This window comes from Mesoplodon bidens (assembly GCF_964165515.1).
Source record: "Mesoplodon bidens genome assembly, chromosome: 1".
Classification (NCBI taxonomy): Eukaryota; Metazoa; Chordata; class Mammalia; order Artiodactyla; family Ziphiidae; genus Mesoplodon; species Mesoplodon bidens.
The window spans coordinates 17587620-17601960 of record NC_138176.1 but is presented as its reverse complement, the minus strand read 5'-3'; the positions used below and the strand labels follow the sequence as shown (position 1 = coordinate 17601960).

Below are 14341 nucleotides of genomic sequence, written 5' to 3'. Positions count from 1 at the left end.
CCCTGTGGCTGGGATGCTAGTGAACCATCGGGCCTTCTGCGCTGAACACTCAGCAGCTACCCCCTCACCCCCAGCCCCAGGAGCCAGGGGCACTTTGCTGCTTTCTCTCCAGAAAACAAACCACCCCCATGGCTCAGCCCAGCCCCAAAGTTACCATTTGTTTAATCAAGATAGTTGGTTTGCAAAACATTAAACATTAAACAGTATTTGATGCCTAGTTAATAATTTGCATCCTCTTCATTTGTTCCTGAATCCTTGGAGACTGACACTTTCCCCCCTAAAGGCATAGACAACAAAAGAAATTGTTTTTAGAGCAAAACAAGAGTTCTTAAACTACAAAGATGTTTGCCAGAATGTCTGATCTCCATGTTCTGTTGTTAATGTTTCTGGCGGGAAAGACAGCCTTCGGGGTAAGTGTTCTTTTCAAATATCTGTAGTTGAGAGGCTCTGAGGTTATTAGGAGGACCAAACCAGCTGGGCCAGGAGTGAGGAGAAACTTTAGTTGTGAAAGGCTGGTGTTGTCAGGTCCAAAATGTCCTGATTTCAAGCGCTGATGCAGGCCTGTCATGTTGGTTGCTGTTAAGGGGCCAGTTCCATGAAGCCATGCAATTGACTTGAGCCCTCTTGGAGCAGCGTCTCCATGAATACCTTCCAACTAAGGAGATCAGAGCAAGAAAATCTGCTAAGGCAGTGGGTTGTGATCTGACATGGATCTCAGAGATCCCTCTGGGAAGCTGCTGAAAGCTACAAACTCTCTCTCCGTACATGCCAACGCACATACCACGTTCTCCCGCTATTTCAGGTGACACTAGGGTAAGAACCCCTGTGCTTTGGCTCTAGAGGAGAAGCCTGCGGGCAACAGGCTTACTTAGATGGATTAGATGTGGAGAGAAGCTTTGTGGGCAGCATTTTTTCTCCCATCACCCTGTAACCATGGCTGTAGTGCATGGGGCAGAAAGGAGCAGTTGCCCCAGGGAGGTCATGGTGAGAATGGAAGGAAAGGGACCTCAGGGGTTCTCACATGGGGGACTCAAGACATCCGGGAGCAGGTGAATTGTGGAGGTGTCGGCTCCTGCTGTGTGCCGCTGTGGTCCAAGAGTGTTAGCTGGGTCTCTGTGGACACGTGAGAGAGGGCCTTCACCAGACATCGCGCCTCTTGGATGGGTTGGAGGCATGAGTGTGGGCTTGGGAGCCAGGGTTTGAATCTCAGCTTTGCCGCCTTCTAGCTGCGGAACAAGTAACAAGTAACATCATCTCTGTGAGCCTCAGCTTCCTCTACTGCAAACCTAGCGATAATCTCCCCCAGATTTGGGGAGGGTCGAGACCGATTGAGTGGGGCAATGCATGTGGCTTTCAATAAATGTTAGCTCTTTTCCCTTGAGATTTCCAAAGTGAATACGAGTTCTCTATAAAAATCAGAGAATGCGCCCCTTTGTTGGAGTGGAGGGGGTTTGAATAGAGAACAAGAGAGGGGGGAGAACTGAAATAACAGTCATAACCTATTTATCTCATTAAATACCTTTGCATCTTATTTCCCATTTCACTCCATAGAGATTTTCCTGCAGGCAGCAGATTAAATTCCAGGTTTTCTGATTAGCACGCTTTAAAAACAACAGCTTCTCCTCCCCTTTTGGTAAACTGTACTCAGACATGTACCTTAGTTCCATGTTAAGCTGCCAATGACTCACCTCTGGAAGGGTTTCCTTTCCCAGTGATGACGTGTGTGTGTGTGTGCGTGTGTGTGTGTGTGCGCGCGCGTGTGTGTGTGTGTGTGTGTGTGTGTGGTGTGGCTACAATGACCGGTTGTTATCAAACCCCCTACATCACTGATTGTTGTTGGATGTCTGGGGCCAAGATCCTGCAGAAATACCACAAGTCTAGAGAAAAGCGATGGAAACTATCAGAGGTTTGCAAGGGGCCCGGAGAAAGTACCAGTCAGAAAGAATTAGATCCTAAAGTTTGCAGGCAAGGAAGGCAGTGGATGCAGTCTGTCTGAAATTCACCAAAAGGTAATGCTCGCCCCAAATCCCTTTTTTTGCAAGCCCCAGTGAATGTTTAGGGTTAGCAATGAAAATATAAGTCAATATGGATAAAAGAGAAAATACGAGAGATAGCCTTTAGGCAATGAGATTAGTCAATTCCAAAGAGGGGATTCAGGGCTTTGGAATGTTTTCTTACTCCAGATGTGTGCCAGACAGGTGGTCGGGAGGGCAGCTTGTGACCCATAGACCAGTACACAGACATCCAGGGGAAAGTGGCCAACTCACTCAGATGTCTAGAGAGTTTGAGGCATCACCAGGAAGGAAGGGGCCCCATAGCCCGATGGACAGGGTGGCCTCTCCTGCCCCATGTAGCTAAAAATAATAACCAACTGCTACCATTTGATGAAAAATCCTGTGTGCCAGGCTCTGTGCTTTTGAGGCGTTGGTCTTTGGGTCCTCCAGAAGGACCCTAAGAAATAGGTACTGTTATTGATCTCAGTTTACAGATCAGGAGCTGGGTAAAGTGTCCTCAAGTCACAAAGCTGGGAGGTGGCAGAGCTGAGTCCTAGACTATGGCTGGTGTCCATCTGTTCGGATAAGGTCTTTTGCCTGGGGCCCTGGCTGAGGATGAGATTTCTTTGGTCCATATAGCTTCAGGGCATGGTCCTTCCTGTAGGGATGGGAGGCTCTTAGACCAGGGGCCTCTTTGCTGGGTGGAGGGTAACAGACTCCATGTGCCTCTGAAACTTTAAAGCAAAGGGTCTCTGCTTGCTGCCCATTGGAAAGATGCCTGGAGACCCTCCCACGAGTTCAGATCATGCAACAAAAATTATGAAGACTTCTCTGTAGGCTCATCCTTAACTTAGGTTTTTACTCAGATATCCACGATCCAAAAAAGGCGCAGTCAAATATAGTTGCCATGGATTCCAGGGAATCCTTTTTAGTGCCTTCCTGGTCTGGTCTAGATTTGTTTTTCCTTACCTGTCAGTTTTGAATACCTGTCCCCAGCACAGTCTTGTATTGTTATTCCCATTTTTTGAAAGAGAAACAAGCCCAAAGATGTTGAACTAACTTCCCAGCCAGGACAGAGACCCAGCTCTGTCCAATTGCTCACCCATCACAGGAGGCCCGCTCAACGGTATTGTGCCCCGTCCCCAGGGCTTAGACATCTCTTCTTGCTGTGGTTCTTAGGGTGATCTGAGGTGCCACTGGCCTCAGCCATAATGTAATTTGACCTCTTCTAGGGTCATGAGCCAGAGGACAACTTGTCAGGCCTGCCCTGCTTGTCTCAGCCCATCCACAACAGCGGGCCTTACAATTAAAATGCATGTTTGCTCCCATTTCTAAGCTTTTTAAACCCTAGAGTTGTTTAGAGTGTAGAGTCCAAGAACTCTAGAACTCCAGAATCCTCCTAGGTAGAGAGTCACAAAAATGTCTGCATAGACCAGAGGTTGCACATTGGCAGCTTGGGGTACATTCTGCTCACAGCCCGAGTTTTATTTGGTGGGTAGAAGTTCAGCCTGAAGAGTATTTTCGTTTCCTTTCAATTGCTTGGTGACATCTGAGAATTAGAACATTTCACATAATACAGATCCCCAGCTTTTCTTGAAAATCAAGCATTCTAGTAACACAGGCTCCCATTTTTGCATGGCACCGAGGGGAGAAGGAACTACTGCTTCTGATATTAGAAGCTGAAGCCTCCCAGATCCCACAGGCCCCAGCACTCTCTCTTTTTGACACCCTCTCTGCTTGATAGGTATACATTATCTACCTCATCCTACCCTGGAAAGAGAGAGGCAAAAAGAGAAAGAAATGGAGAGAGAGGCTGCTTGTCTGGTTATTGTTTAGAAACACTGTGGATGCTGAGGTATTAGAGCCGATTTTGGATGGTCAGGTAACAGGGCTCAGTGTCTGATTAATTCAAGCATCCAAATCTACCCGGTCCCCAGGACCAAACAAGGCTTTGGATGGGATAACACGAACCACCTTTTTCAAAGCGTCGATGCTTTGGAGTGTCAGAGTCTCTTTCAGGTCTAGGAGACATCACTTCCTCTTGCTGTAACCCATTCAGAGTCTTATGGAGAAGAGAGGGACTGAGTTGCACTGCATGTTCTTATAGATTTTTAAGAAACCTGATCCTAAGCACAAGTCCATCTCATTAGCTTTGGCAGTGTACACTGGTATTTAGGGAAATCAGGTCGCAGGAAATCGCGTGTGTATGTAGGCACAGATATATTTATATTTTCAAGTCATTAGAGTTTCCTAAATGCAAAAGCAATTCTGCTGTCACAGAGAAACAGCATGGCAGAATATTCGGCAGCCGGGATTTTAAATAAAACATGCTTTTTCTTCATAATTAATATAACAAGGTTTCCTGGCTTAGGACTTGGCAAAGATCCCAGGAAAATTGAGGGAAGGGGGTTGGTGTGACATGCTTGTGACCTGATGAACAAATTCGAGGAAGAGTTTGTGCTGAGTGAGCTCCCCTCAATCACTTAATAATTTGAAAAAAAAAAAATTCAAACTCATTGACAACAGTGGCTAATTATCCTAATCATAATCATAGCAGCAAGTATTTATTAAGTTTATCAAGTCTTTACCATATGTCAGGTATTGTGTGCTTTATGTTTATTATCTCATGTAAAGCTTCCCAACAGCCCTATGAGTTAAGGACCACTGTTATCCTCATTTTACAGATAAGAAACTAAGCTTTACAAAAATTAAGTCATCTGTGCAAATGGCCCCCCTGCGAGGTTACAGAGCTGGGATTCAAACCCAGGTCTGCCTGATGCCAGTTCCATGCTCATAACCACTGTGTTAGAGGTTGCCATGCCAGGCACTACCCCGTAACGACTGGGACTTTCAATGTGAAATGGAAGGTGTCCAGGGGGACAGTGGCCTCAGACGCCAGCTTCAGGCAGGAGGAAAAGCCACTCCCGCTGGAGGCTCCTTCAACAATCCCGGAAGCGTTTCTTTCCAACACCAGAAGGATCAAGTCTTGCTAGATGGCTAACCCATTAGCTCAGTGCTTTCAAAACTTTAGTCATGAACGAATCCATCTTCAGAACTTTTGCCAAAGCCCAGACTAGTTTCTTAATACTTTTGTTGAACAGACTCACTTTTTGTCTACCTAGATAGATATATTTTTAAAGGAAACCATCACTACTATAAATGGGAAAATCAAAGAAAATGAAACAATGCCACTGAATTCTAACTGGCTGCAGCTGTCATGTTAAAACGCAGAGCTGACGCCTGCTTTCTCCTTGTGAGGAGCAAGAGATAGAGGGGAGGGACTTACTAGTGCCACCCCAGTCTGCCTTTGTGATGGGATTGGAAGAGATGACAGTGAAACTGAGAAGGGAATGACTCTCTCACACTGTGCTGTGTTTTTTTTTATTTTTATTTTTTTTATTTTAGAATTTTTTTTAAAAATTTTTTGCTTTATAACAAATTTAATCAGTTATACATATACATATGTTTCCATATCTCCTCCCTCTTGCGTCTCCCTCCCACCCTCCCTATCCCACCCCTCCAGGCGGTCACAAAGCACCGAGCTGATCTCCCCGTGCTATGCGGCTGCTTCCCACTAGCTATCTACCTTACGTTTGGTCGTGTATATATGTTCTCACACTGTGTTTTTGATGCGATGTCTCTCCCTGGCCAGGCACCACCCAAATCAGCTCGGGTACCAGCAGCGGTTCACGTCCCACAACAGAGAAAGCACAGAAGTAAAGACAGCTTCAGGGGTGGAGTTGGTTCCCATCAATGGGGAAGTTACTTTCCTGAGAACCCCCGGGCTTTTCCTGAGACCCGACTGGCCAAGGAGGCGAATATGGGGCTTTTGCCCATGTGGTGGGCCTCAGACTCCACCCCCACCGGCCCTTCTGTTTCTTTTTTTGTACACCTGCCTTTTCAAAGGGTTCTGAAGTGCATGATCACACCCAGAAATGAGTGTTTGTTTTTATCCAGTCTCCTTATCCTGGATGGTCTCACCACCAATCCTTTAGCCCCCTCGCCACAAGTCCTGGGATGAGCCATTTGTATCAAAATTTCTCACTAAGTGCTTAGCTGAAGAGTAACCCACTGCAAATGCTGTGCTCTACCTGAGCGGACAAATCCCCCTGAATCAAACATCAGGTCGCGTAAGGGAATTCTTTCTTTTATCGCTGGGGGAACGAGGCACAAAGAGATTGAACAATTTGCACGGGAGCAAAGATAGACTCACTTATCTCCTTGTCCAGGAGCTTCAGGCCTAAGAGAGGTAAAATCGAAGTGTGGCCAATGGCAGAGTGAGCTGGGGGCTGATTGAAAATGCATGTTCTGGGCCCACTCCAGGCCCATGGAAGCACAACCTTGCAAGTGGGGCCCAGGGATCTGAATTCTTATCAAAAGCTCCCCAGATAAAAATGGAAATTCCCAGGGTCTACACACGGGACCCTCCTCTCTGCCCTGCCCCAGCCCTGCTTGCTGCACGAAGCTGCAGTCCAGTCTCCAGTTAACTGGGCAGAGGTCTGTACAGGTGGCTCTGAGGCAGCCTCACAGTGAGGCGACCCAGCCTTGAATTCCTCCCTGGCCCCATCCACTCGCGTCCTTACAGGAGCCATGTCACCCTGTTGGGCCTGAGCTTCCTCCTTTGCACATAAAGGGTCTAGGCCAGCTCCTCTTCACAGCGCCTCCTGGCCCATCGCTGTGGTCCTGTGAACAGCTTCATGCAGGCCCTCAAGAAGGAAACCACCCACAGGGACCTGGTGCCTTCTCCCTTGGCCTCCGAATTTCCCCATTAGAGCCGTCCCTCCTCACCCTGAGCTTCAGATTAAAGCAAAGCCACAGTGAAGCTGCTGATCCTGGGACAGCGTTGCACAGCTTGTGTGCTAAAGCAAGGATGAGATTCCTTGTGACTACAAAGGGCTGAGTGGCACCACCTCATACCTGTTAGGATGCCTAGAACCTTCTAAAAATGGAAAATAACAAGTATTGGTGAGGATGTGGAAAAATCAGAACCCTCATTTATTGCTGGTGGGAATGTAAAATGGTGTAGCCACTGTGGAAAACAGCATGGTGGTTTCTTAAAAAGTTAAACACAGTATTACCATATGACCCAGCAATTCTGCTTCTGGTACTGGCCCAAAAGAATGGAAACCAGGGAATCAAACAGATATCTGTACATCAATGTTCATAGCAGTCTTATTCATATAGCCAAAAGATAGAAACAACCCAAGTATCCAACAGATGAATGGATAAACAAAGTGTGATATATGATGGAATACTATTTAGCCATAAAAAGGAACACATTGTTGAGATATGCTACAACATGGACAAACCTTGAAAACATTAGTCATAGTGAAATAAAGCCAGTCACAGAAGGACACATAATGTATGACCCCACTTATATGAGGTAGCTAGAACAGGCAAATTCATAGAGACAAAGTGGAATAGAGCTTACTACGGGCTTGGAAGAGGAAGGAAGAGAGTCATTGTTTAATAGGTACAGAGTTTACGTTGGGGATGATGAAAAAGTTTTGGCTATAGACAGTGGTAATGGTTACATAACACTGTGAATGTAATTAATGCCACTGAATGGTATACTTAGAAATGGTTAAAATGAAAAATATCATGTAGTATATATTTTACAATTAAAAAAAAATGACTGAGGCTTTGCACAGTTGTTCATCTCATGACACAGCTTTTTGCAGGAGGGGCCAGAGTGGGAGGATGTCATGAGGCAGCAGGTGGGATGGTGCCTGGGATACTGGCAACCCCTGTCCTCTGTCACCTCCGCCTCTCACCCTAACCTTGAGCTCTGTGTCCAGCAGTGGGGACTGGCCCTGCTGAGCTGTGCACTCCTGTCCCTGGCTTGCCTTCCAGCCCAGCAGCCTCACCCTCACCTGGCCACAGTGCAGAGTTCTCTCCTCCCCAGCTTCCTTTAGGAGCAATGCAAATCTCTTCCTGGTGTGCAGTGACACCTGGTCTACCACCCGGTCATGGTAGAATAACTGCAGAGAAAGAGATGGCTGGAATTTGAGTCCCAATCTCTTATTTACCAGGTGAAAGATTTTTCTGCTATTGGTTCATTCTAAGTCAAGCTTCTAGCCCCAAAGGTCAGGTCTAGCCCCTCCCAGTCCTCTGAGAATATTTCCTATCAGTTCATTCCTGGAACCCATCAAGGCAGACTTTTAGCCTCTGCCTTTTTGTTTTGTTTTCAGGAAGGTCTAAAATTGTGAAAGGTAGAGGAAGAACCTGAGTTGAAATCATGACTAGAATAAAGATAGGACAGAAGAGATTAGACCTCAACTCCCTCCACCCTCAAGGAGATTACACTGTAAATCAGTAAGACTCCGAAACAGGTTCCTTCTCTCTGCCCCTCCCTGCCTTCCCCACCAACCACCTTGAGCCTAGAAGACACCAGATCATGAGACATGCTCCCTGTTGACTGGGCTGGAGGGTGGGATATAAACATTGCTAATAATTTGCTTCTAACTGGGGAAGGCCAAAGTCCTGAGCCACGGGTCCATTGTGAAAGCCCGATTGTAGATGGACTAGCAATTGGATCTAGAGAGGTCTCTGAATCTATTGCAAAGCAGCTACCTTTCCATGTGCAAGAAGCAGCTATTCCCAGCCCTCTAAGAGGAGCTGAGGCAGTTGTGACCACTCATCCCTGGTGAGACTGGGAATAAATATGGTGGAAGAAGCAGGCAGTGGCTTGCGTGCCTTTTGATCTGGGTGAAGATGTTTGCTGAGATGTGTTTGTCACAGTGGACTGGCTGAGGCTGCAGATGACTTTGGTCCCTTCCCCAGATGCCCATGGGACCTAGTGGCCCCTCTCTGTGTCTGCCCAGGCCTGGGCAACTCTGGACAAGATTTTCCCAAAGGTTTCCAAGAATAAGGACCCAATCTCTTCACCGGGCTCAGTGCCTTGCTTCTCTTAGGGTTAAGTAGCTCTCCCACTTCCTTCTCCCTCTTTTCAACACCATGTTTGCAGGCTGTGGGTCCCTCATCCCTCACAACAATGGCTCTGGTGTTAGACTGGCTCTTTTCTGGCCTGGCTCTATCATTTACTAGCTGAGTTATTTTGGGCAACTTAATCTCTGCAAACGTGTTTTCTCACTCTAAAATGGGCAGAATTATAGTACTTCAATTATCAAGGATTCTGTGCAATAAAAGAGACAAAATGCACATAAATCATTTAGCACAGTCCTTGGCAACTGTCAGGTCTTAATAAATGTGAGCTGAGATCATAGCTGTCCCTTCCTGCGCCTCTTCCTACTTCTTTTGCATCGATGACCTTCCTCTTTAGATTTGCAAGTCCCAGGCATAGGAGTTCTTATTTCCCTATCTCTTTTGAAAACTGGAATGGAATGATGGGATGAAAGGAGGCGAATATTCTGTCTATCCATTCCCCTCAGCCCCCCGCCATCGTCCAGGTTAGCTTCAGGATCCAGGTATACGGCATAAATCACTGGCTATTGTCCTAGCCTTTCCGGTTTGGTCCCCCAATATCCAGCCTGGTGTTTGGGCTGCCGGTGTCCACATTTCACCACAGCCTCTTTCTGAGGATGGATCCAGTGCTCCACAAAATGAGTGGGTCTGCTTCGGACCCCTGGGACACCCTGACATGCAGCCCAGGCTGCACAGCTGGGCGGCAGCTGCTTCAGACCCCCTGAGAGCCTGTGGGATCTGAAGGTGCCCCCAGGCCAGGAAGGTCCTGCTTTCTTTTTGTTTGCTTTCCGTCTGAGCCCCAGCGCCAGCTCCAACTCCTGGGAAGGGCACGTCTGCCACCTGCTGGCTGTGGGCAGCGCAGCACCTGACTCTCCCTCAAGCTCCAGTTTTCCAGCTAAGATTCGGGGCTCTCGCCCTGGCTCAGGTCCTGAAGGGCTGGATGAAGACAGGTAGAGAGTGATGGGCCCTGACCTCCACACAAGCTTTATGGAGGGAGGATGAGGCAGGCAAAGGACCAGGACCAAGGCTGCGCTGACTGGCTGTGACGAGGGTGAGACTGAAGGAGATGTAACATTTGTTCTCAGGGTCCCCTCATGCCTCTTCTCTGTCACCTGCCTGCCACTCATGCCCAGAGATGTCAACGTCCGCTGCTCCCTGTTCAAGCACCCCAGGCCCAGAAACACCCTGAGACCTGAACCTGCCTTTCTTCTGCCAACCCCGCCAGCCACTACCAACCCCCACCAAACAAAATCCCCACCCCTTGTCTACTTCCTGCAGAAACAGGGCAGGGCAATAGTGATGCATTTAAGTAGGCACTGTCCAGACAACAGATGGCTTCTCTCCCTTTCTTTGCATGACTTTCTCCCCCACAACTTTTGATTTTTAATTTGTCAAACCTCCAGAAAAGTGGAAAGAATATTTCACTGATTATCATTCACCCAGAGAGATGCAACACAGAGCCTTTGCCGTAGTTGCTTTCTGCCATGATCTCTTATGCATTGGGGAAAAACCCAAACGAACTTTTTGGCCAACCCGATATATACATTTGTTTTGTTTGTTTGTTTGGTTGGTTGGTTGGTTTGCTGAATCATTTGCACCTAAATTGCAGACATCTCCCTCCCTACTTGAGCATCTTCTAAGAATAAGGACATTTTCCTACAAAACCACACTACCATTATCACTCTCAAGAAATTCAACACTAACGAAATAATACTGACATAAGTCTATATTCAGATTTCCTAATTGTCCCAATAATATCTTTTAGGGCTTTTTTTTTTTTTTAATCTAGGATCCAATCAAGGACCCACACTGCATTTAGTTGTCAGGCCTCTCTAGCCTCATTTAATAAAGAACAGCCTTCCCACCTTTTTTGCCTTTTATGACACTGACAATCTTGCAGAGTCGAGGCTAGTTATTTTGTAGAAAGCCCACAGTTTGGGCCTGATATGTTCCTCATGAGTAGATTTAGGATACGCATTGTTGTCCAGAATGCTACAAGTCGATGTTGTGCCCTATTGTGTTTACACCACGTCGGGATGCATTCTTTCTTTTTACTATTTTACCCAAAAATGACTGAGGAGGCTACAGTAAAACAGAAAATGAAAACTTCTGCTGAGGGTAGAGGAAGCAAATATACCAAACTGCCTAGACACGTGGGTACGAGGAAGATACATCACACTGACAGCCACTTCCTGGTCACCGAGACCCACCCAAAGGGAACCCTGTCAGGAGGTAGAACTCTTGTTTTCCAAGTCAGAGGTCAGCAAACTTGGTCTGTAAAGTACCCGATAGGAGATATTTGGGACTATACTCTCTGTGTCAACAAACGCCCTGCAGTTGCAGCACAAAGGCAGACACAGGCAATGTGTAAGCAGGTGGGCGTGGCCATGTTCCAATCAAACTTTATTGGCAAAAACACAACTGCCGGGTTTAGCTCAAGGACGTTTGTTTGCTGACATCTGATGTAAGTGAAAGAAAATATTCCAGCTATTAAATAAGTAAAACTTTCTTTTTCTGGTGAGTACCGCATTGTAAAAAAACAAAAAACACTACCACCACCGCCAAAAAACACTATTCCTATCATTATTTATTTTTTCGGCAAAACTTTTTGAGGCATGCCGTGTGCCAAGCACCATGCTCAATGTTGGGTAAATACATCAGTGATGAAACAGACAAGAGCCTCGACTTTCTTGTGAGGGCAGAGCTTGATGTGAGAGAGAGATAACATGCAAATAAACATACAAAATTACAAGCTGTAATGGGGACCATGGAGGAAATGAATGGGTGCAGAGATAAAACAGTGGGGGCATGTCATACTGAGAGGGGAGTCGGGGAAGATGACGTTTAAGCTGAGACCCAGTGATGGTCATTGGAGGGGTGGGGTGGAGAGCTTTCTAGGCAGAGGGAACAGCAATTGCAAATGCCCTGAGGTGGAAAGAGCTTGGCTAGTGCCATTTTGAACCTAGTAAAGAGCAGCAGGAGGGAGGGGTAGGGGAGGAGGTTTACAGGTCCTAGTTGGTGTTTGTATTTTATTCCAAGAACAGTGGGAAGTAATTGGAGAGTTTAAGCATCTGTCCATCTCCAGCCTTAAGGAACTGTCACCTGAGACAATCACTAGACTTGGGCATGAATCTGAATCCTATCACGGCTGTGTGACCTCTGAGCCTCAATTTTCCCATCTGTAAACAGGCTAATAAAGCCTCTTCATAGGGTTGTTAGAAGAGTTAAATGCAGCAATGTGTAGTCGGGCAGAGGAGATGCACAGTACATGCTGATCACTGTATCTGACAAGACGGTCAGTACCTGGGCGGCCAGGTTCCCGCCTGGGAATAGGTAAGTGCAAGCACTACACATCCACCCTGGGGAGAAAGAGTGACGTTTTGGATGCTCAGCCAGCACAGGAAGAGTGGGGAACATCGTCAAATAGGCCCCACCCCCTATCTCTCCAATCCACGACACCACCCCTCCAGCCATCAGAAAGCACCCCGTGCTCCTGTGCCCTAGCTATGACTCCAAGAAGGCTCCTTTCAGCTCGCAGGAGCTCAGGAAAGCACCCAGCCTGCTTGGAAGACTCAACCTTGCTCTGCTCTGTGTCATTTTGTTTTTCAGTTCTCCCTCCTGTCTTTACTCACCGACATGGACCCAGGTGAGTGTGCGGACCCCCCTGGGGCTGCCAACCCCACAGGCTGGTTCTGGGATGGAGAAAAGGGGGCCTGTACACGCGAGTGTGGATGTGACCTCAGGGTTCCAATGGTTCAGAAATGTCACGGACCGCTTTGAGGATCTTCCCAGAGAAATGCATTCCTGGGTATTTGGGTGTCCACACACACACACACAACACAGTGCTTTACACAATTTTGAGGTGCCTGTGGACATCCCTGATGTCCAGTCTCATGACCCCAAGGGAAGAATTGCTGAAGCCTTTAAACCCCTTCATTTTATACAGAAGGATACTGAGGCCCAGAGAGGGGAAGCATCCTGCCCGAGGTCACACAGCACATTCGTGTCTGAAACGAGACCAAAAGGCCAAGGCAAAGTGAGGGTGTCTTGAACAGTGGCTCCAGGAAGGCCAGCTCTGTGCTACCCCACTCTCTCCACCCCCTTCGGTGGGGAGCCAGCCCCTCTGTGCTGAGAGGGTGGTGCCGTGCAGGCAGCCCCCGGCTGGCCCACCGCTGCTGATGGCCTCTCACCAGCACCCCCACTGGGTTGCTCCTCCATCCGGTGTGTCTCCTCAATGTTCCTTCACACAGGCTCTTCTCTCACAGACACACCTGCCACCTCTCACCTGTCCCGCTTCCTCTGCCTGGTGCCCTCAGCCGGGCCTGAGCTGAGCAGAGCTGCTCCTTCCTGTCCCATCGTCCATCTCTCGGTCTCTGTCTCTGGGTCTGAGTCTCCCTTTGCTGCTCTGAGGCCCAAGGGAGAAAACTCCACTGATTATTTCACTGGGGCAGAGGACACATCCCCCGCTGGTAACGACCTGTGTTGGTCACCCACAGAGGACAAGAGCCAGGCACGTGGAGATCGCAGTCACGTCTAAACGTTGGATCAAGGGTCTCTTCGGAGCAAAGAAGGTGATAACTGGGTCAAATTCAGCTTGACAGTCAATATTCTCTGGCAACAAAGCCCTGGATGGGCAGACAGATTTGTGCCGGCTCAAGGCAAGCGATGCTTGGACCTTGTCCTGCCCTGCATGCTCAGGGAATGTTTGTGGAATTGGATAGAAATGTACATGAGCGTGGTGTGGGGACTGGGAAAGGATCTGTGTCTTTCCCCAAAGCAAAGGAGAGTGTTGAATTCAACAACATACAATTCAATTGCTTGGAAGAATCATATTTCAGGGGGCTCCCCCAGCTGGCCAGACCAGCAGCGTACATGGAATCCAGGGAGGGTTCAAGGCCAAGAGATGGGAAGAGCTGCCCCCTCCCCAGCCTTCAGCGCGAACTTCTCAGGCACCACTGAAGGAGCTGCTTTGGTCTGGGTGCCCACGAGACAGAGGTTCGGAAATGTGGGCTTGCACAGAGGAAGAAACAGGACATCTAGCACTCAAGGGACCTCACCCTCTTCAAGTGTTTGAAAAGCAGCCCCACCCCTAGTCCACGAGGTGGGCTTTGTGGCAGTTAACAGGAGTATTTACCTCAAGAAACTTTACTGCCACCTGCCAGAAAGTTGCAAAAGACATCTACAGTGACTATGAGTTTATGACACCCTGGACTGTGCAGTGAGCAACACACAAAAATGTACGCAGTGGCCCTACTGAACAGACATCACAGAAAAGGGAGTGGATACATTCTTTGTGTCCATAAGGCCTTCAGCTTTAATCAAATAGATTGGAAACTATAGGGTCAGATTTGACCTGCAAACAGGAAGACCTTCCTCACCATCATAGTTGTCAAAAAGTCTGAATGGGCTTTTGGGCTCTTGGG

The 14341-nt window shown here is 47.8% G+C and overlaps 1 protein-coding gene across 2 annotated transcripts in view; it reads left to right on the top strand.

The window, feature by feature from the left end:
- Nucleotides 1–268: 268 nt before the first annotated feature.
- The window catches only part of HABP2 (hyaluronan binding protein 2), a 36675-nt gene continuing 22602 nt past the window's right edge, over nt 269–14341 (top strand). For both annotated transcript variants that reach the window (XM_081228345.1, XM_081228344.1), the window contains exons 1-2: nt 269–410; nt 12528–12564. In XM_081228345.1, the coding sequence (XP_081084471.1) occupies nt 342–410; nt 12528–12564 (106 nt within the window). In that variant the 5' untranslated portion in view covers nt 269–341. The remainder of the gene's footprint in view (nt 411–12527; nt 12565–14341) is intronic.